This window comes from Phocoena sinus, chromosome 18 (assembly GCF_008692025.1).
Source record: "Phocoena sinus isolate mPhoSin1 chromosome 18, mPhoSin1.pri, whole genome shotgun sequence".
NCBI classification, from domain to species: domain Eukaryota; kingdom Metazoa; phylum Chordata; class Mammalia; order Artiodactyla; family Phocoenidae; genus Phocoena; species Phocoena sinus.
The window spans coordinates 64,509,500-64,535,577 of NC_045780.1; the positions used below are offsets into that span (position 1 = coordinate 64,509,500).

A 26,078-nucleotide genomic window follows, 5' to 3' on the forward strand; every position below is an offset into this window, starting at 1 on the left:
TAGAAACATGTCTTAATAATGGAAACGTTTTACTTAATCCACCAATTATGAGCTCATTCATTCTTGTGAGTTATGAGGCTGTGCAAGTGTTGGCCTTCAGTAGGTGTGCTTGGGAGGTCCCCTTTTTTTTTTTTTTTTTTTTTGTGGTACGCGGGCCTCTTACGGTTGTGGCCTCTCCCGTTGAGCACAGGCTCCGGACGCGCAGGCTCAGCGGCCATGGCTCACGGGTCCAGCCGCTCCGCGGCATGTGGGATCTTCCCGGACCGAGGCACAAACCCGTGTCCCCTGCATCGGCGGGCGGACTCTCAACCACTGCGCCACCAGGGAAGACCTATACTATACATGCTTTTTCATGGGCATGTTTATGCCTTTTGAAGTTCTCTGTGTATAGAAATAATTTCTATCTTGATGGATAGAAAGTGATTTCTCCAAAACATATATATTAAAGTTATAACTTAGGGGAGAAGTGTAAAAAAGGTAATAGATTGTAAATATCATCCGAATACTGAATTGATCCAAAAGAAGTTAATTTATTTAAAGCCATTAAACCACAAGTCGATAAAGACCTTATTGGTTTTTGTTTTTGCTGAATCACAGACATCAATATTAAGCCTCTGGGTATACTTACAAGGCCAGAAACAATTAAGTAAATTATACTCAAGAACAACCTACAGAGCTTTTCCTATGTGCTAATCCAATCCTCCCACATCCATCAAGCAAACGCCTAACTAACCATGTGGATTTTCAACAATGCCCTAAAGGCCAGGAAACTTGGACTCTAGAGCTTGAGTTTCAGAGGTTTGGGCGTTCTTTAAATACCTGTCGGCTTAATTGCTTGTCTCTCGTTTTTTTTGTTTTGTTTTTTTTGTTTGTTTGTTTTGCGGTATGCCGACCTCTCAATGTTGTGGCCTCTCCCGTTGCAGAGCACAGGCTCTGGATGCGCAGGCTCAGCGGCCATGGCTCACGGGCCCAGCCGCTCTGCGGCATGTGGGATTTTCCCAGACCGGGGCACGAACCCGTGTCCCCTGCATTGGCAGGAGGACTCTCAACCACTACACCACCAGGGAAGCCCTGTCTCTCGTTTTGGATGAACTGGGCCAGCCTCCCAACTGCATCCCTGCTCCATCTTCCCCCCCCAACCCCTATCCAGTGATTAAGGGGTAAGGCCTGGTTATTCACCCAAAGAAATAAGGCAGAATAAACTTAAGTCAGGACTTTCCTAAATCCCTTGTTAATTTAAAAAAAAAAAAGCCAGAACCAAGAAGTACATCAGTCTCTCCCTCTGCCCCACTGAAGATGCACAAGGTGGTGTTAATTCACCAGAAAAGGAGGCCACAGAGGCACCTGTGCTATTTGGTCCTGTGGCCCTCCAACCTCCCAGGTGCCTCGCACTCTTGACTCTCCCCTGCTTCCATCCACTTCTCTAGTCCTGTTTGTTGTATCCTTACACCCCCAACTCCGTGTCCCAGCATTGGCCACTTCCTGACGCACCTTACTCGGGACGCTTGGCGACAAGTCAGCTCTTCTCTACCCTTCTCCCCTGTCTTCCTTGCACACACAGGCCGGAGTTTCTCTGGAGAACGTTTGTGGGCAGGAGGGATGCAGTGAGAGGGAGAGCTGAGTTTTGCTGCTTCCTGTGCTCAGGATCCCCCAGTGAGAGGCCTCCTGGGACATGTCTCCTCTGTCCTGCAAGTGGAGCTGTCAGGGCACGTCTCCAGGGCTCTCCTAGGTTACAGGGACAGTAAGCAGGGCCCTGACCCCAGATTCTCCCACTCAACTATCCAGCCCCTTTCCATAATTAGCAATTGGAAAATTGACTACACCCAGTTTTCCCCGACGACACAAGGTTGCATAGGATTCAGAAGGCGCTGAAGCTCCATGTGTTCTCACATAGATGGTCTGGTGTCCAGAGCTTCCCTGAGAGACGGGAAGGAACCCACCGCACCACACACAGAAGCGTTCTGTTCAGACTGTTAATCTATTGCCCTTTAATAACGATTGGATGATTGGAAAAAGAAGAATGCTTTGACTTGGGAGTGACTGAGTCTCCCCTGCTTGCCCCGTAAGGAATGTGAGAAGTAAAGGCAAAGTGTTTTTTTCTTGTCTCCACAAGAAATAAACACTGCCATGCAATCACATCGGTGCTTATGTAATAGTTACAAAATGACCTCATTTTGATCACCTGGGACCAGCAGCCTCTATCCTATGTGTGAGTCGATAAAAGCCCAGAGAGGCTAATGATTCCCAGTGTCACACAGTCATTTGGTGACAGAGGTGGGACCAGAACCCTGTTCAGAGCCCCCAGGCCAGGGCTGTCACAATGCACCATGCTTGTCCCTATATTCGACCAGCTTTATTGAAATACGGCAGTTCTTTTAAATCTATGGTCCACATGCACTTTGGGGATGTTGGGTTTTGAGGCAAATGGTCTTCTTGACCTTAATGCAGAATCTTGCTACTTACACTAACCTGGCCCATTCCCCCAGCACAGGAAGAAATCTTATGCCAATGTTACTCTTGAGAATCTTGAGGCCTAATTGCTTTCAATTCACTGTCTCCTGATAAAACTCTGGGTTCAGAAAAGGGCCTGCTAGGAATCATTTATACGTCAGTGTAAATAGAAGTCCTGCAGCCAGTTTTTATGGGCCTCCTAGTCCTATAATACAACGTGCATAGAATCACCTACGAAGGCTTCTTGCCACAAACTGTTTGCCCTGAAACTACTCAGGCTTCTAGGTAGACCTAACTTCCAGTTTATAAGAAATTCAGAAAATGGTGAAATAAGTTAGATGACACCATGAAAAAATAACTAGACAAATCTAGAGTATGAGACATTCTCTAAGACATCTGACCTGCTGTCTTTAACATACCAATGTTATGAAAAACAAAATCAAAAAGATGGGGATAGAGCCCTATATTTAAGAGACTAAAAAGACATAACCAAAAGTAATGTGTGGACCTTTATTGGAGCCTGGTACAGGGAAAACAAAATAAAACAAAACAAAGAAAAAACAACCTATAAAGAGAATTTTGGGGATGTAGAGGGGAAAAAAATCTGTTTTCCCTTTACCCATTATTTTAGGTTCCCTGGATGGAAAATTATTCTAACAAAAGACAGATTAACAAGAGAAAAGCAAACCAAAGTTTATTAACCTGTGCATTGCATATACTCATGGAAGTACCCAGTGATGAGTAACTCAAAAAGGTGGTTGGAACTGGGGCTTGTATCTTACAAAAAAACAATAAATTTGTAGAGAAGTAACAAGACAAAAGAAAAACACCAAGTTTCTAGGGTAGCAAATTGTGGGAAGGTAAATATATAGATAGGGAAACTAATGGATAAGGGGAACTTATCTTAATAGATAAGACGGGTTAGTGGACTTCCCCGGTGGCGCAGTGGTTAAGAATCCGCCTGCCAGTGCAGGGGACACGGGTTTGAGCCCTGGTCTGGGAAGATCCCACATGCTGCGGAGCAACTAAGCCCGTGTGCCGCAACTACTGAGCGTGTGCTCTAGAGCCCGTGAGCCACAACTACCGAGTCCGCGTGCCGCAACTACTGAAGCCTGCGTGCCTAGGGCCCATGCTCCGCAACAAGAGGCCCGTTGCACTGCAATGAAGAGTAGCCCCCGCTCACAGCAACTAGAGAAAGCCCACGTGCAGCAACGAAGACCCAACACAGCCAAAAATAAATTTAAAAAAATTAAAAAAAAACTGGTTAGTAAAGTTTGTTACGTAGATTCCTCTGGTGCCATTTGTGGGCTGATCAGGGTGTACAGTTGTCTCTGGGGATTAACTTCTGTCCTTCCTGGTAGGGAGGGAAGGGGGGACATCTTTACAACTTTATGTCCTGCTTTTAAGCAAATAGAGAGAGGGCAGAGACTGGCCTGAATTCCATTTCTCCATTCCTCCATCCTAATCACTACTCAATTCTTTATTATCCAGATGCTCTCCCTCTCCCTCACCCCACACTCCACTAAAACGACCCTAGAAAATTTGCCTGCAGCGTGGCTGGAGCAAGTGGGTGCTTTTCAAGTCTTTGCCTTACTGAACTTCAACTGGACACCTGCTTGTTATTATATGTCTGTCCCACTGGCTTCTGTGGTGTTATTTCCTCCTGTTCTCTTCTACTCCTCTATTTTTATTTACTTTTTAAAAACGATTTCCTCTTAATCTTCTCCCTGGCTTCCTTGCCTGCAATTAAAACCTTGGTATTTCTCATGGCTTGCCTATGAATCATGCCGCCCACCATCAACTTTGTCATTTTGTATGTTCTCTTTCGGGTGATTTAAACCTCTCTTAGGGTTTTAATTGCCATTTAACTCCCAAATATGTATCTGTAGATCTCAAACCCTGCCCACCAATTTGAACATCAGATTCATGAGTTTGTTTGCTAAATACTTCCATTTGGATATCCCACAGATCCCTAAAGCTCACCATCTCCCAAATGTGATTTACCATTCTCCACTCTTTCCAATTCGATATTCAAAACCTTAAAATACCCCCCAAGAAAGTGCACCTCCCACGTATCATCAATCAACGAGTTTTTTTAATCTGAGGAGTTCCCACGTCTGTCGCCGATGCTACCTGTTTGCAGTGCTGTGCTTCCGGCCTTATCATCACCAGCCTGATTTACTGCAATAACTTCATAACTTGGATCCCTGCAGGAGTTCAATCTTGCCTTCCTTTAAATTTATCTTTCATACTGTTGCCAGAATGAGCTATCAAACACGTAAAATTCTGCAGTCAAAAAAAATGGCAAAAGATCTCATAATATGTAAAAATGTTCCTGATACACTGCTTAGTGAAAAAGAGCAGGCTCCCAGACAGTACGTCCATTAAGATCCCATTTTGGTTTTTTAAAATGTATATATATGTTCCAAGAAATGAAATGAAGAACATACATCTGAACACTAGCAGGGGTTATCCTCCAGTGGTAGACAACGGCTGGTGTGCGTTTTTTATTGATTTAATTTTCCAAGTGTTCTGTAATGAGCACGTTATTAGTTTTGAAGATAGGAATTAGATAAATCTCACAAATCTAACGATGTCCATTTCTTCCTTAAGATCCCAAAATAACTCTTTGCTGGCAGAATGAGGTCCAAGCACTTTTTTCATGGCAGACAAGGCCATCCATGACTGGGCCACCACATTTCTCTCCGGCTTCATCTCCCCATATTATAGAGCAGGGTTCTCAAACATTAGTGCACATCAGAATCACTGGGCCCTCTCCCCAAAGTTTCTGATTCTCTAAGTCTGGGATGGAGTCCAGGAACTTGCAGCTCTAGCAACTGATAAAAATGCTGTTGGTCTAGGTACACATTTTTAAAAATTATTATGCTAAAACATACATTAAAAAAATGTACCATGTTAACTATTTTTAAGTGTACAATTCTGTGGCATTAAAGTGCATTCAGTGTTGTGCAACCATCACCATTATCCACTTTCAGAGCTTTTTCATCATCCCAAACAGAAAGCCTGTACCCATTAAACAATAACTCCCCACTTTCCCCCTCTCCCCCAGGCCCTGGCAAACCTCTATTATCCTTCCTGTGTCTATGAATTTGCCTACTCTAGGTCCTTCATACAAGTGGAATCATACTATTCCACTGTTTGTATAGACCACACCTTATTTATCCATTCATCTGTAGAGGTACATACGGGTACTTTCCACCTGGCTGTTGTGAATAATGCTGCAGTGAACGTTGGTGTACAAGTATACCTGTTTGAGATACGGCTTTCGATTCTTTGGGATATATACCTAGGAGGAGAATTGCTGGATCATATGGTAATTCTATGTTTAAAATTTTGAGGCCCTATCAAACCAATTTCAAACGGGAGATCAGAAGCTCAGAAAAGAGATCCTGGCCTAGAGATAAGGAATTGAAATTGGAAAAAGGAAAAAAAAAAAGATGGTGATTAAAGCGATGAGAGTAGATGGCATTTCTCAGGAGGGTTTCTGAGGCTGGCGACGACAGGGATAACTCTTGCAGCGGAGGCGGGATGGAAGCAGATGGAGGCAAGTTGAGTGTAGAGCAGGGAGGAAGGGGCAGCTTTCAGAGGGCTCTTGGAGACCAAAAGCTTTCAACTTAGCTGATTTCTTTTCTAAGGTGGTTCTTTTTTTTTTTTTAATTGTAAGACAATTTTTTTAGAGTTTTAGGTTTATCACAAAATTGAGAGGGAGGTACAGAGATTTCTCATGGCCTCCCTTGTCCCGACATATGCATAGTCTCCCTCGTTATCAGCATCATTCACCAGAATGGTGTTGTTTTTTTTTTTAACCAAGGATGAATCCAAATTGACATACCATAATCACCCCAAGGACACAGTTTTTCTTAGGCTTCACTCTTGGTGTTATATATACACTCTGTGGGTTTGGATAAATGTAAATTGACATATGGACATCATCATATTATCATACAGAGTATTTTCACTGCCTGAAGGATCACAAAAATATGTGTAAGAACAAATGACACAGAACAAGTGTTTTTATTTTGTCAGCTACCCTCAATGACCAAACTTCACCAAAGACTATTTGCTCTCAGTTGGTCCCATTTTCTGCCTGTAACTTCCTACAGTTGCCTCCCTGAGATCGTACCCCCACTCCCTTCGGCCCTCTCCCCTCTCCATTTTTCTCTAGAGCTACAGACTACCTCCAAGAAGCATTTCTTCCCTACACACCTAAGACCAGGGGACCATCATTTCAGTCAATGTCACTCAACTCTAGTCCCTGGGCCTCACACTGAGCCCAGCTCTGGCTCAATCTATTTCGACACATAGCAGAATTCTGCAATTACAGTGTTCGGCCTCAGTTTGTGTTTCACTCCTGTTTGGCAAATCCCCTTACTAATTTTCAATCTGCTTACTACACTTTTCCCAGGCTCCACATGCCCCAGGCCCTTATGCCACTCCTATCGCCCTCCTTCAACCACCTCTGAGTTAATAACCTTGCTTCCTACTCCACAGAGAAAACAAGGCACCAGTCACACACTAAGGCCAGAAAGCTGGGCATAGTCTTTGACCCTTTCCCTTTTCTGAATGTAATACCCAATCAGTTACCTTTTCAAATCATCTTAAAGTCTTTAGGGAAGAGAGGAACTAAAAATACATGATAATCAAGTATTTAAAAAACTTTTTTACAGCAAAACAAAAACATACATTACTTTTAAAAAAGCCACATAATACATTAAGTATTGATAATTTTATAAATAAAATCATTTTAAACAGTAAATACATGATAAAATTTCTCTGACACAAGATTACTTACATAGTTCAATGACCAATTTTGAAAATATAAAAACGACATCCTTCTTTTAAAAAATATTTAACTTAATTGTACAAAATTATCAAATAAGGGCTTCCCTGGTGGCGCAGTGGTTGAGAGTCCGCCTGCCGATGCAGGGGACACGGGTTCGTGCCCCGGTCTGGGAGGATCCCGCATGCCGCGGAGCGGCTGGGCCCGTGGGCCATGGCCGCTGAGCCTGCGCGTCCGGAGCCTGTCCTCCGCGACGGGAGAGGCCACAACAGTGAGAGGCCCGCGTAACGCATAAAAAAAAAAAAAAAAAAAAAAAAAAAAAAAAAAAAAAATTATCAAATAAAAAGTGCTAGATATGCTTCCATTTGTTCCATTTTTAAAGCAAGTGTAGCACATCAGACCTTAAAAAGATAAAATTAGGGCAAAAGGCTCATCCTATACTGCCTAAAAAACTTCAGAGACTGTCTAGGCAGTGGGAAAGGATGGGAAGCTGAGTTCAGTGCCAGCGAAGGCTGTCATCTGCCCAGAGCTATTACCTGTCCTTGTTCTCAGAACCAGGAGATTCCTCCTTCCCGGCCACACCTACAGAAGAGTCTTTCTATGCTTACTGGTTCCTACTTTTTAGGAGAAAAGGTTTCTGAGAGAATTTTGATATTTAAATCCTATGCTAATACTGAACCTCTTCTAAAGACTGAGGCATTTTACATTTGAATTTTATACAAAAAGTCATAATCTAATTCCAAATGAAAAGAGGACACTTCATTTGGTCGCTTGATTTCGTATCATTTGTTGAGGTAGGATAAGTTTCTTCTTTCTCTGAAAACTGTCCCGACTATACACACGGTGGTTATACTGGAAAGGGTTCTAATGCCTTTTCTGCATTCTTCCAGTTGTGAAAATTCTCTGTGTACCACTCAACTGATAAAACAAAAAGACAAAAATAAAAAACTAAACATCAGTTAACCAATATTTACTGAGTCCCTGCTAAGTAAGAAAAGCCCTGCCCGTCAGCTAATGTGTAGGCAAGTATTATTGCCTAAAGACGAAAACAATTTGATTTTGAACTAACCAATGATGTTAATCGAAGCTATTTCATCACCTGAAAACGTAGATTTAAAAATCAACAATTTTTTTCTTTTTAACTTCAAAAGTCCTTCAATACTGAATTTGCTGGTACAAGTATTAAAACATTCGAATTTTAGGGAATTCAGGGGGAAAGGGAGATAAGTCACTTGTACTGAGTTTAAAGTCATAGGGAAAAAAGTGTAGTATTTTGTTCATGTAAACATCACAATACTGCATGATAGGCACAGTGAGATGATGTCAACTTCCTTTTGTTAATATGTAAAATTATTTTATGCTGCTATCCTATTAATAAAGTTTTTTTAGTTGAAAAATAATAAATTATCTTTGAATTTGCTTTTATTTTTTTGGCTGCGCTGTGTGCGCAGCTTACAAAATCTTAGTTTCCTGACCGGGGCCCACAGCAGTGAAAGCACGGAGTCCTAACCACTGGACCACCAGGGAAGTCCCTGAATTTGCTTTTTCAAATTCAACACAAATATTTTGTATGTCAAGCTCTGAACTGAGACTTTTTCCTACACTTGGGTATCTTTTCTCTTGAGTACATTTCTAAACAGAATTTAACATATATGCACAGACTATATATACACTTATTTTAATAGCTATTTCTGCACATACTAAATTTGCTTCCTATTTGTTTCACTATAAAAAGACTCAAGACGCTCAAAGACGGCAACTGTCTCTATTTCACCAAATCTCAGATGCCTGATCTTAAGATGGACCATTACTTTACATATTAGTAAGAAAGAAAAAAAGGTGAAATAATAATTATAAGACACTAGCGATTGTAAAACACATACCTCTCAAGGATGTGAAAAAATGTGCATCTGAGAATCAATGAAATAGGCATCTGATAAATGCTAGCAAGACAGAGGACGCCTAATTGGAAGTTAGTCTATGAAATTCAGGATACTTAACCACTAACGTCAGAAATACATTAAATGTAAAAATTTGAAAAGTGAAAGTGATTCACCACAACACTGCCTGTAGCGTCCTAAAATAAATTAGTGCCTTAAAATTTTTCTGATTCTCCCCCTCCCTGCAAATGATCAATTCATAACATACTTGTTTTCTTTATTCCTTCTTTCCAAGGCACTTTAGGTCTCCATCCTAAGCCATGTATTTTTTCTGATTTCATTGGATATCTCACGTCATTGGTAGGTCTTGGAAAACAAAACAGATTTAAAATGATACTGTGGATATAAATTTACAAATGTATTTATTTATTTATTTTTGGCCCTGCTGCATGGCTTGAGGGATCTTCGTTCCCAGACTAGGGATTGAACTCAGGCCCTCGGAGTGAAAGCATGGAGTCCTAACCACTGGACCACCAGGAAATTCCCTATTTACAAATTTAAATATTGAGAGAAATAATGTGTGTCCATAATTCAAATTTTCTCTCAAAGAATTCTCTCTGCTGACACACTTATATATTTGTAAAATAAAGTATATGTTAAAAATCCTCTATAACCCAGAAGCCTAACCCTCTCTGTGGCTTACCCTTTTCTCATTTCAACCACAATCTAGGTATGAATGCAATGTCTCATACCTAAATGTTTGATGAATGAATGAATAAATACACATAAACTTGTTAGGACTCATTTTCCATGCCCTGGGTCTGGTAGTTTATATACATTATAAATTAAATTTTAAAATACTTCCATAGGCAAGATATTATTATCCCTATTTCACACTCAAGGAAATCTCAGACTTGGAAAGGGTCAATAACTTTCTTTAAGTCACACAGCTAATAATAATGCTACAGTTTATTGTTATGACATTTATTATCAGGAAAAAACATTCTAGCAGAAAACTCAAAAAAGGTAAACTTTTCTGGCTAAGTCCACACATTTTAAAATCTTATAAGTACCTAAGATTTCACAACCTTTCCCCAATATTTTAACTTGTTACTCACCTATCATTAACATAATCAACCCAGTTTTCCATTTCAGACTCTGAATTGGTCTCTTTGATCTGTCAAAATGGAGAAGACCTTCGAGTCAAATTATAAAGTGAGACCAGAAAATGGTATTCAACAACTGATTCAAAAGACAAGAAAAGCAACCTCCTCCAAGTGGGGAAGACAGCTAAGACCAATAGCATTTTATTAACACTTTCCATACTTTATAACCTGAATTCCATCTGAAGCTCAGAGAGAATACACATTATATAAACTATAGGAGAAAATGAATTTTTTTGGCTTTTGGTTATTACTCAGTGTGATACTGCGATTTAAAATAAGAAATATATATTTGGTGTTCATCCCTGCTCCTGGCACAGAGTTCCTAAAACCTTTGGAATTTCCTGGTGATGAGAGATAAAGGTGTCTTTTGCTGTTCATAAGTTCCTTTCAACCACACCAGAGTTCAAGTTAATACGTGATTTTTGGAAAGCACCTAAGGATGAAGACTGCTTGCCAAGGGAACCAACCATGTGATTGGAGAGATGGAACTCAGCCTCCCTGCCCCCACCTCCAGGGAGGGGAAGGGGACCGGAAGTGGAACTAATCATCAGTGGCCATGATTCAATCAATCATGCCTACTTAATGAAGCCTCCATAAAAACCCAAGAGGAGAGCTTCCAGGCTGCTGAACACACGGAGGTGCTGGGAAGGTGGCACACCCGGAGAGGGCAGGAAGCTCCACACCCTTTCCCTCATATCTTGCCCTATGCATCTCCTCCATCCTTTGTAATAAACTGGTAATCTAGTGGGTAAACTGTTTTCCTAAGTTCTGTGAGGCCCTGTTGCAAATTACGTCAGACTTATACCTCGCTGATCAAAAGCACAGGTGACAGCCAGGTCTTGGGGTTGACATGTGAAGTGAGGGCAGTCTTGTGAGACTGAGCCCTTAACCTGTGGGATCTGACACCATCTCCAAATAGATAATGTCAGAACTGAGTTAAATAGTAGGACACCGAGCTGGTGTCTGAGAATTGCTGGGCGTGGAAAACTCACACGTTTGGAGGACAGAGTGTTCTGTGAGTAGTGTAAAGGAAAACAAGTTTTTTCCATTCGTTCAGTCGCTCTTTTTACTGAATCCTGAGATTTATAATCGATGCTCACTAGTACATAAAAATACTCCTAACTATTATCTATATATCAATGTTCCTTGATTCTAGGACACACAATTTAACATTCGATTTTCTGAAATTGAATATGTCTTACAATGGATATGCACATTTAACGTTGTGGAATTGTTTTCCTGAAAAGCTGCGACTAAATGAGTGATGCAGTTTCAAATAATGACACATCTCTGCATACATATGGAATTATGAAGTTCTTTTTTTTACCGGTTCACTTTTCAAAGGTGTAAATTGTTGATTTTGACAAAATTAGTGATTACTGCCAGTAATTTAGTGACAATTTTGAAAATACTACCCTTTTATAATATATACATACCAGTTGTATTAGTTCTTTGGCAAGCTGGAGAACTGACATTTCAAAATTGGTTCCAATGTTATAAATTTCACCGGGTTTTCCCTTTTTGAGGACAGTGAGAAATGCTTCTACTACATCAGTAGCATAAAGGAAGTTTCTTGTTTGAAGCCCTGATCCATGAATGCAGCTAAAAAGGTGAAATGAAAGGGAATCATAAAGTGTAAAAAAAAAAGTAAGCTCTCCCAAACCAGGGTAAGGCAATGATTGGGTACAATTCCAGAGAAGGCAATTCCCATGAGGATCCTAGACATCTCTTACTGAAAATACAAATTCTCATGACTTCCAGATTTTATCCATAATTCTTAACTGACCTCCAAACCCACTGTGGGTGCTCACTAGGAAAGTGGCAAACAATTAAGTGACCCCTACAGAAATATTTATTCATCAATTTTATACCTTAAGTTCACTTTGAAGACTATCTATAGTTCAGTTAAATCTTTTGAAAAAGTAAAATTATATAAAGACAGATGACAAATTTTAATGCTATAACTCAAAGTTTTAGGATGGATTATTTAAGAATTAAAATTATCTTAGTAATCAAATTATAAAGATGAATTATACTTTACAATTATTGTTTAAACTATTACACTGACTGTAGAAGGAATCCTTAAATTTGTTGGGACATTAAATCCTAAGGCCTCCAACTCTAACACTTTATGATTTTCAAGAAACACTGACACTAAATACTCTAGCATACCAGAAAAACATGGGTACAAAGGTAAATAACATACCATTTCCTGTTGTGTTGAAGTAAAGATATAAATTTTGGAATAACCTAAAAGAATATTTAAATTATCATTTCAGACTTTGGAAATTCATTCATTAATATAAACCTGAACTCATCATAAGATTAAAAGATTATGATTGTTAAGAAATACACTTATGGGCAAATTCTAATTCTTTTCAGGAGTTCAAGAAACACTTATCATAATTTTGATAAGTAAAAGAACTGTAAGATCATTTCCTATTTCACAAATACGAGTTATTTGCTAGATAAAAATGAAGATAAAATGATATAAATAGTGAAAAAGTTCAGAAGAAATCTTCCTGAACAGTTTTCTCTCGCTGCAAGCTCACTTCTGTGTTGATTTCATACGAGCAGGAATCATATACTTTTTACTTTACATATAGTACTTACTCAATAAGTGCTTGTGAAATTAATAAAGAGTAATTCCAGTGCCACTGGATTCAAAGAAAATTTGTGTCAAACATGGTGAGATAAGAAATTATTAAATTTATAATAAGTGTTAAAAAATTAAGCCAAATATATATTAATATCAGCAGATCATGATCTGGCCCTTTCCTTTGGGCAGACAGATCAAGGCAACCAGTGGCTAAGAAGTGAGAAAACCCAGCTGTAAATTTAGGCAGTGAGATATATGTATAACTGATTCACTCTGCTGTACACCTGAAACTAACACAACATTGTAAATCAACTATACTCTGATACAAATTTTAATAAATAAATAAATAAGTAAATTTAGGCAGTGAGACTAGTAGTTACTTAACATTGGGCTTAATGATACAGAATCAACCACACACATTTTCCGCCTTTTAACTACATTTCTTTATTTGCTAAACTACTTTCTGGATGACATTCAGGCCTGCAACAATACAGAGGAGTTGGGGAACAGCTAATCGGCTGCCTTTAAGACATGTACAAGCTTCCTGCATCACTCTCTAACTAGTGTCTACGTTTCTGTACAGCCTGACATATGGTCTGACTGCATACTAGGAAGGAGTCTTCACTGGTGTGACAGTAGTGATGGGAGTACTCTATAGTGTTTTAGAATCCTGCAAAGTACAAGGCATTTTCACATACATCATCTCACTGGACTCTTCAAAATCCTTCCTAAGTATTATCATTACCCGTCAATTTAAAGACAATGCTCAAAGGACCTAAGGTCATCCCAGCTGGTGAGTATCAAGTTGAGACTTAAACTCAAGTTTTCAAACTCTAAACATGATGAGATTTGTATGTGGCCTATAAAGTATTTATAATTACGGCTAATTGCAACATAAATTCTTTGGACAAATAACTGAAGAGGGATTATTTTAAATAATGAGAAGTTACAATCACTAAAACACATCAGGAATTCAAAAGTAAAACGTACCTTTTCTGGATATTGATGTGGTCCATAAACATTACTGCTTCGTGTGATGACAACTGGAAACTTAAAGAGAGTTCGACATTAAGGTAATGGAAGGGTCCAATAATAATGATTATCTAAAGATAAGCAGTTTTAACATATGGGCACTTTTGACTGAATAACTCCACACACCTTAAGGACAGAAGCAAAGGGATTTTTTTTCTAATGTAAGGTTCCTGAAAAGACAGGAGAGGACGGGATTCAGATAAAGGCAGAGGTTCCAAAAGGAAGAAGAGGAATAGTGTCTTCACTGAGACAAGGGAAGGATGAATACAGATGGAGGCGGGTTTGTAGGTCTGATAGCAGGAAATTAAGGACATTTCTACCTGATTCTTTCAGAGACCACCTGAGATGTTAAACTTCAAGTTGGTTTTCTCTGTTGGGCCAACCCTTACAAATAAAAAGAGCGCCCGTGGAGGGAAAAGACCAGTGCTACTGGAACACAAAAGGCTAGAGAAGCTGAAGCAATCCCTTGGTTCGCCTTTCTGACCCAGTCCCTAATAACTCTGGAAGATCAGTGGGAAGCCAAGTGCAGGGGTTCCAGCTGATGATTCATAGTGGGCAAGGCTCCTGCACGGACACTGACACAGCCACTGGGGTAAATCTATGTCCCTTTCATGAAGGGCCGAGAGGAGCAGTGGCTGGTAAGGGAATCTGCCCTCCCACTGTCTTCCTTCACTCAGAGGACTCCTGGGAATCAGGACATTCCAACAGGGCTTTTCACTCTAGCTGTAACACTCTACCTATTAGTGAAGCAGAAAAAAATATATACATAAACTATTCCTTTAAATGATGAACTGGATAAGATGAAGCAGGTCCCTGCTTTGTCCACACAATATTGGAAATCAGTTTTTAAAATTCCTTAATATATAACTTTTCTTCATCTATGTCTGCCATCCTAAAAATGAAATGTTGCTAATGGTAACTTGGAGTTTTAACACCTAAGTCCAAAGAAAAGTGATTCTGGAGTTTCTGAGGTCAGTTCTTACCCTGTATCGTTCCCAGTAAGACTGTACAAAACACTCAGCAGCTGCTTTAGATGATGCATAAGGATTTGTAGGTTGTTTGGGAGAAGATTCATCAAATTCCTAATTTTAAAAAGACATATTAAAAAATAAGTATAAGATATACTTTCTAAGTAGAAAAATCGGAGAACATATTACAAACTTGAAATGTAAATCAGTACATTTAAAAAACATTTATTGAGGACGTCCCTGGTGGTGTAGTGGTTAAGAATCCTGCCAATGCAGGGGATACGGGTTTGATCCCTGGTCCAGGAAGATCCCACATGTCGTGGAGCAACTAAGCCAGTGCGCCATGACTACTGAGCCTGCGCTCTAGATCCCGCGAGCCACAACTACTGAGCCCACGCGCTGCAACTACTGAGGCCTGCGCACCTAGAGCCCATGCTCCGCAACAAGAGAAGCCATCGCACTGAGAAGCCCACGTACCGCAAGGAAGAGTAGCCCCCACATGCCGCAACTAGAGAAAGCCCGCAGAGCAACAAAGACCCAACGCAGCCAAAAAAAAAAAAAAAAAAAAAAATTTATTGAAACCCAACTATGTGCCTGGCATTTTTCTAAGCACTTTACATGCAGTAACTTCTTTAAAGTTCATAACAACCCTGTAAGGCAGGCAGACAGAACAGCAAGTGCAAAGGCCCTGAGACAGACTGTGTCCAATGGAACTACAAGGAGGCTAGTGTGAGGGAAGAGAAATGTGAGATGAGGTCTGAAAGCCAGAGGCCAGAGCATGTGGAACCTTGAAGGCCACTGTCAAAACACTGATGGGTTTTGATGACAGTAATATCATGATCTGACTTATATTTTAAAAAGCATTCTGGCTACTGTGTCAGATCTGATGTAGGCTGACAGGAGTACAAGCTTACCTGATAAAAACTGCAAAGAGAGTTTGCAAATGGTTGTTCCTCAGAAGTGGGATTGGGCACTGAGGAGAAGTGGTCAGGGTCTGCTTTTACTCATTATAAGTCTTTTCAAACTACTTGGTTTTTTTTCCACTATGTACGTGTTTTGGTAAATAAATGCATTTAAAAAATAAAACAAAACAAAATGAGGTCATTGTAAACACTGACTATGAAAAATACAGACTGGAGAATGGAGCCTCTCTTTGCATAAAAAGTAAAATGTTTACAAATGATTAACAAAGGAGAACAGATTCCAGTTTCTACAACAATTTCACACTCACTCCTTGACAGTACAATATGCTTTGCTGAGTGGAAGAGAAGGGAGACAGGCCTTATGCTGCAGTGTAACTTACACATGCTTTGGCCCATGGGAATGACATTCATGATGTAAGACTGGGTGATCAGGGAAAAGCTGCTGCTCGCTAGCAAAATATGTCGGTCAAATTACATATATAAATCTGTACCAGACTAGGCTCTCGTTCCCCATTTGGGGTGGTACTATTTGATTTGAACAGAAGACACAACGGAATAATATTCTGGGGAATCCCGTAAGTGTGTATAATCAGAAGATGAAAAAAGGCCAGAGTGGGTTTTCATAAGACAGGTTTGTATGGTGGTATGGGGTAAGTAGGTGAAACAGTCATTTTCTTTTTATAATATCTGCTTTATTTATTTTATTTATTTTTGGCTGCGTTGGGTCTTCGTTGCTGCGCGCGGGCTTTCTCTAGTTGCGGTGAGCGGGGTCTACTCTTCACTGCGGTGCGCAGGCATCTCATTGCGGTGGCTTCTCTTGTTGTGGAGCAAGGGCTCTAGGTGTGCAGGCTTCAGTAGTTGTGGCACAGGGCTTCCCTAGTGGCTCAGTGGTTAAGAATCCTGCCAGTGCAGGGGACATGGGTTCGAGCCCTGGTCTGGGAAGATCCCATATGCTGCGGAGCAACTAAGTCCATGCTCTGCAGTTACTGAGCCTGTGCTCTAGAGCCCGTAAGCCACAACTACTGAGCCCACGTGCTGCAACTACTGACACCCACGCGCCTAGAGCCCGTGCTCTGCAACAAGAGAAGCCACTGCAATGAGAAGCCTGCGCACCGCAATGAAGAGTAGCCCCCGCTCGCCACAACTAGAGAAAGTCCGTGTGCAGCAACGAAGACCCAATGCAGCCATAAATAAATAAATATTAAAAATTATTAAAAAAAAAAAAAGTAGTTGTGGCACATGGGCTCAGTAGTTGTGGCACACGGGCTTAGCTGCTCTGCGGCATGTGGGATCTTGCCGGACCAGGGCTCGAACCCATGTCCCCTACATTGGCAGGCGGACTCCTAACCACTGCGCCACCAGGGAAGTCCGAAACAGTCATTTTCTAAGCTCACCTTATCAAGACTGCCTCCATAGACCTCATCTGTGCTGACATAAATAAATTTCTCCACTCTGGCTTCATGAGCAGCACTTAGCAAAACGTGAGTGCCGTAAACATTAACATACGTAAACTCAAAGGCACGGACAAATGAAAGATCTAAAAAAAAAGAAGAAAAAGCTAGAAGAATTCCACTCAAGGGACAAAGCAAATATTAGACAGTAGACTCAGGCTTAAGGAAAGCTCTATTCACTTTTCTTCATTCACCACAACTGCAATGGTGTTAAAAATAACATAAGGTGCATTGCTACTTCTGATTTCTTTAAACCCAAATTACACAGTACATGTGAATTCTCAGAACCCAGAAAACTATCAGTGCTATATTGCAGGAAACACTTTTTTTTAATTCAAAAAAGAAATGATACATCTAAAATTTAAAATGCTTTTAAATTTTAAAAAATTTTGGAACTAAAAGGTAGGAGGGTTTGCTTTGCTGGTATCAAGAATTATTATAAAGTTACAGTAATTACAGTGTGGTCATGGCATAAGGATAGACAAAGACCAATGGAACAGAACAGGAGCCCAGAAACAGAACCATGCATATATGGGTACTTGATCTCCAACAAAGGTGGCAATGGGGAAAGGTTGATTCTTTCAATAAATGGTGCTGGGTCAAACTAATATTCATATGGGGAAAATATCTGAATGTAGAAGGCAAAACAATAACTTTTATGAAGAGAATATAAGAGAATATCTGCATGACCTTGGAGGTGGGAAAAGAGTTCTTACACAGAACGCAAAGAGCACTGACCATAAAGGAAAAGGCTGATAAACTGGACTACACTGAAATGAAGAATTTCAAATCATCAAAAGATACCATTAAGAAAGTGAAAAGGCAGGGAAATTCCTGGCAGTCTGCTGGTTAGGACTTAGCATTCTCACTGCCAAAGGCCTGGGTTCAATCCCTGGTTGGGGAACTCAGATCACACAACGCAGCTGAGGTGAGGTGAGGTGAGGTGCGGTGAGGTGAGATGAGATAAAATAAAATAGAAAGGAAGTGAAAAGGCAAATCACAGATTGGAAAAAAGGTAGTGGAAAAGGTTTGAATTCAGAATATATAAAGGACTTATAAAAATCTGTAAGGAAAAAACTGACAACCCACTTGAAAATGGTAAACAGACTTACACAGAAACCTTCTAAAGAGATATACAAATAGGAAAGGGGATAATCCAGTAAACAAATGCAAAGGTTTTTAACATCATTCATAATCAGGGAAAAATATAATAAAACCACCAAAGATTGACAACAGGAAGTACTGGTAAGCATCTCATAAATTGTTAGAAGGAAAACCACTTTATCGTTAACCAAGTAAAAGGATTTTTCTACCAGATATGAAAACACTACATTAGTCAATATACTGTGTGATCAGCACAGGCACAGACAGATAAGACAAATGGGGAGTGGAGAAACAGATACTCATATAGATGCTTGATACATGACAGAGCAGTGAAACTGGTGAACTTTCCCATAAGTGGTAGAGGTCCAATTGGCATTCAAATAGAAAAAAATGAAACTGGATTCTTATCTAATACTGCATATAAAAATGAGTTTCAGATGGATTACAAATCTAAATGTGAAAGGCAAAACTATAAAGCTTTTCAAAGATAACATAGAAGAATACCTTCATGACCTTGGGGTAAAAGAGAATTTCTTAAGACCCAAAAAGCATTCTCCATACCATAAAAGATATATAAATTCACTGAGAATTTATATAAGAACATCTGTTCATCAAAACACACTAGCAAAATGATGAAAAAATAAGCCACAGAGTGGGAGAAGATATATATATAATACACATAACAAAGGACTAGTATCCAGTGTGTGTGTGTGTGTATATATACACACACACACACACATATATATATATATATATATATATATATATACACACACACATATATATATATTCCAACAAATCAATGAGAACTGATTTAAAAATTTTTAAATGGGCAAAAGATTTCAACAGCATTTCACAAAAGAAGAAACTGAAATTATTAATAAACATATAAAAAGTACACAGCTTCATCAGTAATCAGGGAAATACACACAAATTAAAAGCACAATCAGATGCCACTCTACACACTACTCAGATTGACAAAAATGGAAAAGACTGACACAACTAAGCTTTGGTGAGATCTAGAGTAACAGAAGGCCTCATATACTCCTGCAGGAGAAGAAACTGGTATAACTGCTTTGGAATACAGTTGGAAATTATCTCCATGTTGAAGTGTGCAGATCTTACAATTCCAGTTATATACTGAGAGAAATGTGTATTTATGTGTACCAAGATGCATGTGTAAGAATGCTCATGGTAGTATGGTTCAAAACTGCTCCAATGTGCAAACAGTCCAAATGTCCACCAAGAGTAAAACAGACACAGGAATTGTGGTGTATACTTAGAATGGAATATTGTATGTCACTGACAAGGAACGAATTATACCTACACCCAACTGCATGGATAAATCTCCAAGGATGAAAAAGCAAGACCAAAAACCCTTCATGTTATTTTATATATGCATTTCTATAAAATCTAAAAACAGGCAAAACTAACCTATACTGTTTAGAGATAAATACAGAGACGGTAAAACTGCAGAGAACACCAAGGGAAATTATCACTTAAAAATCAGGTAATAAGGCAGTAGTAATACTACTACTAAAGAGGGTTCAGCAACATTCTTTTGTTTAGGTGATGGCTACATGAGTATTCACATTATTCATTTAACCTTACTTCTAAATTCTTCTGAATATATATTACATTTCACAATATAAAATGTTAGACAAATTATTAAAAGATATCTTAGGACAAAACAGTACAGATAACAATAGAATGTTCAACTGTGTATCTACCCCCCACCTTAAGAAAAACAACATAAAAATATAGCTGAAGGCCCATTTCCCCAGAAGTAATCACTAATTCTGGATTTGGCTAAACTCAGTTTTAAGATAACATTCAAGGTTACATTTTACCCTACACTAACACAAGGGATCTGAATAGCACCAAGTATCTAGATGACAGAGTGACTATGGGCTTTTCTGGTAAAACATGGTATATGTTCTTTCACATACATTAAGTACCTACTTGTTTAACCCCATTATTGGACCTTGATTTTGGCTAGTTAGCCACTGGAAAAAAACATCTGCCCATCATTAAACAATGCTTACCTACATGTGTTTGTGCAGCAAAATGTAGTACTATGTCTATTTTCTCTGTTTCAAAAAGTAGTTTCACGAAGTGAGAATCACATATGTCACCCTATATAAAAAAACAAACATGAAAAAACTAAGTTTCATTGAGCACTCCCAACCATAATACCCATTTTACTTCATGAACAAAAACATGATAAGAAAGAAAATTAATCCCCTCCCCCAGGTATAAAAGAGAATATCTTGAAAATTCAACTGAGGGGTCAAATACAGTAATGAGGTATTTCTTCAGCATCCTAGGATACCAGATATTCAATTCAAAATATGTTTTTGCAAATAAGTGTCTAAAACAGTATTTTTTTGAGCACCAACTACTTCTGTGGACTGTGCCAGCTTTTTTTCTTAACATTCTTGCCAACCTAAGGTAACTATGTTAACAGGAAAAAATTTAAACATACTTTTAAAAGTTTGAGATAACCACTATTGAAATATATTCAAAGTAAGTATAACGACTGGAATGATGGATTTCACCACAACTAAGTAAACTTATGAGTATTTTTAATGTTATATGTACGTTAGTTCTAAAAATACGTATTCTCAACAATTCTTCAGTGACTAAAGGAGACACTTTGAGATAGAAGAAAAAGATTATGAAATGTTTGCTTAGTATATTCTTTAAGATTTGTGGTTAAAAAGAGAGTTTATAGAATCACTTTAAAAAATATAAATCAGGTCTTCCCTGGTGGCGCAGTGGTTGAGAGTCCGCCTGCCGATGCAGGGGACACGGGTTTGTGCCCTGGTCTGGGAAGATCCCACATGCCGCGGAGCAGCTGGGCCCGTGAGCCATGGCCGCTGAGCCTGTGCTCTGCAACGGGGGAGGCCACAACAGTGAGAGGCCCGCGTACCGCGACCTGGCTGCTTGGTTTATACTTTGGACTACCATGGGCTTGTATGGTGGGGTTTTTGACTACTGACTGGCCCGAGTAATACCCTACTTTATACCAATCTCTTTAAATACCAGCAAGGCCTTATGAAGAAGGCTAGTGAGGACCTAAAAATCACACACCATGGAATTTCAGTCAGCTACTCATAGATCTGCCAAGGCACTAAAAATAACATGTAGCTTTATATGCAGTATCAATCTACAAGTAGTATTCTCTATAGCACATGGTACTTCTGGAAATTAAAAAGGTCTTTAATAAGCATGCTTCCAAGCCCATATTACACAAGTTTACAAAGTAGAAAGATATAATGTCTAAATGACTAAAGAGGCACAGTATAAAATAATTATATAACTATAAGAATACTTCCATACCTGTATAAATTTGTAATTTTGTTTATTAGAAATGGTTTCAAGATTCTTCAGGCTTGCACAGTAATCCAGCTTAAAATAAGTAAGGATGGGGGAAAAACAACACAAAAAGTGATAACAGCTTTTCCTATAAAATATCAATTTATTTAAAATACTATAGATTTCTGATCATAACACAAAAACGTGTCTTCTTAAAGTGTTTGCTCTCAGTGTTTTTAGAAGTTTCTGATATCTTAAAAGTAAAAACCAAACAAAAATATGTAATTTTGTTACCTTTTCAAAATACAAAAAAATTAATTTTTGTAAGCCTCTCCTTTAAAAAATTTTCCTGCCCAGATTTGCCCTCAGCCACTGGAGGCTGTAAGAGTTCACCATTCCTTCCTGAAAAGGAATTAGTGATTGAATACAATTACACCTGTGTTACACATATTGTGACTCATTATGCTTTTTCCTGAGTTAACTGTTGGTAAATCAGTGTATACAGATGGAGGAAAAAATTACTGTCCATGATATTATGGCAGGCAAAAATTATTAAGACTTACAGATTACTTTTTGTCTCTCTCTCTCTATTTTTTACTATTATGTTTTATAAAATTAAGGTAACTAATTGTATCTTGTGTTTAAAGTCAACAACACAGTGATTACCAATCATGGCCTTCAGAATCTCCAGGGAACTTCCAATTATTACAGAAAAATTCTCAAAACTAAATTAATTTACGTGCACTTTAGTTTTTAAAATAAATATATAATTTTCAGGAGGTGGCAGTTATAAAATCATATAATAAAATAATCAGAATATCTCAATGCCAAAAAATGTTAATAATCACAAGATTACACTAAATACTGAATTCAGAGTGAAGATTTTCTTTTAGTAAAAATACTGCACTTAAAACCTTTACGTTATGGGCTATCATAACAAATTTAAAAGTTTCAAGACTTTAAAGATTTATATTTAAAAATATAAATAAGTTCCAGCACACAGGCCTCTTTTTTTTTCTTTTAAACACAGAGCTCATTTTTATAAAGCTTACCTTGTCTAGATTTATGATCATATAGTTTGGATAATCTTCTACTAAGGAGACAATCACATGTGATGCACTATAGAGAAAAGCGTATCTTGTTAGCAGAAAATTTAACCTTTTCCTTAAATTCTCAAACGTTATCCTAAGTTTTTGAATATTAGGAATCTATTCAAAGATACCTTCAAATTGTTCCAAGATAACAGAAATGATATAACTATGCTGAATATATACACATCCACACTTTTCATTAATCTTCTCGACAGTACTGATATACAAAGTCTTCCACTCCCTTTACACTATGGTGAAGAGAGAATTTACTGGTCCTGGGTATAAGAAAATAATTAACCAAATGATGCTGTCCATGCATACTTTGAGCGTGGTAGTAAAGCAGTATCATAAATACAGTGGGTGGTGTTCACTGCAGATGGACTTAAACGACAATGTGCCTTTTCAGAGACTGCAGGTATAACTATGTAAAAGTTAAGCTGTTATGAGCATAGGAGTTGTCCATGTTCACAGTAGCCTATTGCAATTGCTATTTCTTGGTATAAGAATTTGGTGGTGTAAGGTGGTAAACCTAGGTTTCCAAGGCTAAGAACTGCTGAAACCATCCTGAAGTTAGTGGCACAGTGGGTTTTAGAGGACCCTGAAATGGAGCCAGAGGCGTCGCTCAGTGAGATGATCCACCAGATTTTTATCATATACACCAAAACGTTGGGCTCCTAGGAACAAATTATAAATTCAGAGTTTGTACTTGACAGCCCTTTCACAGAACTTTCTAGGACATACCTTTCCTGGACCAGCACTGTTCCACCCTTTTACGGCCATGCTCCCCTTTTCATTAAATGAAACTTGCCTGGTACCCTCCTCCAAACCACTGTCAGATTGGAAGAGGTGATCTAATATACTAACGGTGGGGGGGAAGCATTCTTCCAGGTGTTGAGGGAACCACAGTCTCTGCCCTCACTCGGTTTACATCCTAGGGTTGGGATGCAGGCAATAAGCAAGTAAACACAAATATGCAATATAGTTTCAGGTAGTGATAAGTGTGTTAGTTGGGAGAGGGGCTATTTTAGATAGGGTGCTCAGCTAAGGCCGGGGGGAGGTGACCTCTGCGTAAACATCTGAACTGAGTGATGCAAACAGCCTAAGCAAAGAGGAAGCAATTTCAAAGGCCTCAAAATAGGGGAAACTAGCCTCCTGGGTGCCAGGAACTGCAAGAGGCCCAGAAAAGCAAGAGGTGGAAGGATAGGAGATCCGGTTTGAGCTTTGACACCTGAGAGTCTTCCAGATATGGTAAAGAGTTTACATTTTATTCTAAGTCCGACAGGAATCTTTGGAGTGAAATTACGCACTTATTTACTTAATAAACACTGATTTGTGCGTGAGAACAGGCTTTAAGGGAACAAGAGTAGAAGCAGTGTGACCAATCAGGAGGCTACAGTAGCAGTCTAGGCAAAAGCAGACATTAACAGGGGCTAGGGTAGAACAGGGGAGGAGGATGAGAAGTGGTCTCTTTGGAAGGAGTGAGAGAAGACTTGCTGATTAAATATGGGTGTGAGAGGGAAAGAGGCTTCAAACGACTAGTACAGGTCAAAACACCGACAGAGGATTTTTTTAAGTCTGCTAAATAAATGAAACCCTTATCATAATCCCAAAACCGGTTCATGGAGCCTACACGTCCAAGGCCTGTGTATCGTGGGCCCTTGGCTCGGGTTGGGGCAGTTGGTGAGAAGCTTACTGCAAAGGGGGCGCACTCAAAAGAGTGACAGGGCTTCCCTGGTGGCGCAGTGGTTGAGAGTCCGCCTGCCGATGCAGGGGACACGGGTTCGTGCCCCGGTCCGGGAAGATCCCACATGCCGCAGAACGGCTAGGCCCGTGAGCCATGGCCACTGAGCCTGCGTGTCCGGAGCCTGTGCTCTGCAACGGGAGAGGCCACAACAGTGAGAGGCCCGCATACCTCAAAAAAAAAAAAAAAAAAAAGAGTGACAGGTACCTCTCGGGCCAGGCAGAAAGGTGGACAGTACCACGGCACTTTTGCTTAGTTTGGGAGGTGTTTAAAAGAAGTCGTTTCAAAGGAGCCACGCACGTCTTCACAGGCCGGGAAGTGGAGAGAAAGTGGGATGATCCTAGTCGTGCGTTAAGACCCTCCCCCTGTCAATCAGATCCCCGAAGCTGATCCCAAATTGCCAAGGGCAAACAGAGGCGCAGGGAAAGGTTGGGGTTTCTGGGGAGCCACTACTCTGCCAGCGGCGCCGTTACCTACATGAAACCAGCACCCCCGGTCACCAGGACCCGCTTCGCAAAGCCGTTGGGAGGACGCAAGGGCTCGGGCCGTCCCGCAGCCGACATCTCCCAGCTCAGCAGGGACTGGAACCGTAAAACACCACGTTTGTAGATCGTAGGGAAGGTCCACTACGACTTTTTGCGACGCGTCTCCCTCCCCCGACACGTTAACGGGGCAGGCAGCGGTCGCTTCCGGAGCTCGGGCTGACTTGTCCCCGCCCACTGACGGCTGGGCGGGGCCTCCGGGTGTGCGGTCCGCGCAGCGCCACTGCGCAGGCGCAGCTCTTCTCTGCCAACACCTCGGAGGACTGGAGTGACTGGGGTAGCTGGGAAAGTAGGGTCTTAAAGGTTCCGGGGCAGATGACTCCACTGTGGATTAGGCTTTACTTAGCTACACATGTGGTCGGCGTTAGGAATGATTACCTTCTTTTCATTCTTGAACTACAGCGATCTCCACAGATTACTCACCGGTTGAGCTGAGAACTCCAGTTCTCTTAGTTCTCTTGCAAACTGTGGAGATGGGAGGTTGGAATTGCAAAATGGCCTTTTACTTTCTCGTCGGCACCATTTACAGACAGTGCAGGCCGCTTGCAGTCGTGGTAAAGATGTTCCCTAGATCCCATCCTTAGATCCTTTCCTACTGTTCTCTCCCTACTGCCCACCCTGCCTCAGCCTCCCTGCCCTCCTTTGGTCTTCCTTGCATTTCCCAGGCATGCTTCTTCTCTTGGGCTTGGGTGCACTTTCCTCAGATGTCTGCCTAGTTTTTACCCTCAGGTATCAGCTTGAATGCCACCCTAGTGGAGAGTCCCTCCTTGATCACTGCAGTTAAAATAGCAAGCTGTACCCGAGCCCTGCCGAGCCACTTTACCCTTCTTTATTTTTCTCCATAGCCATCTTCAACATTTATGTTGAATTGCTCATTGTTACTGTTCCATGAAGGTAGGGCCTTTGTTTTGTTTCCTGCTATAATCCCAAGGCTTCAGGACCAGGCCAGGTACAGAATAAACCATCAGTAAATACTGTTTATTCAGATGATAAATATCTTGGTTTTTTGTT

General features: G+C 40.1%; 1 protein-coding gene across 4 annotated transcripts; it reads right to left on the reverse strand.

Annotated features, from left to right (window-relative positions):
• Nucleotides 1-7,586: 7,586 nt before the first annotated feature.
• On the reverse strand, nt 7,587-25,210 carry TGDS (TDP-glucose 4,6-dehydratase). Of its 4 annotated transcripts, none has more exons than XM_032611428.1 (12): nt 25,003-25,208; nt 22,746-22,812; nt 21,718-21,786; nt 20,421-20,511; nt 17,215-17,357; nt 14,913-15,011; nt 13,888-13,947; nt 12,505-12,548; nt 11,735-11,900; nt 10,251-10,309; nt 9,401-9,498; nt 7,587-8,170 (listed from the first exon to the last, which is right to left on the reverse strand). In XM_032611428.1, exons 1-12 carry the CDS (start codon nt 25,086-25,088, stop codon nt 8,100-8,102), a joined length of 1,053 nt encoding a protein of 350 aa, XP_032467319.1. In that variant the 5' UTR covers nt 25,089-25,208; the 3' UTR covers nt 7,587-8,099. The 4 variants fall into 4 exon arrangements, with proteins under 4 accessions (XP_032467319.1, XP_032467323.1, XP_032467320.1 ...); XM_032611432.1 differs by having other exon boundaries at nt 24,733-25,123; XM_032611429.1 differs by lacking the exon at nt 12,505-12,548 and having other exon boundaries at nt 13,888-13,940; nt 25,003-25,210.
• Between the last annotated feature and the right edge of the window lie 868 nt (nt 25,211-26,078).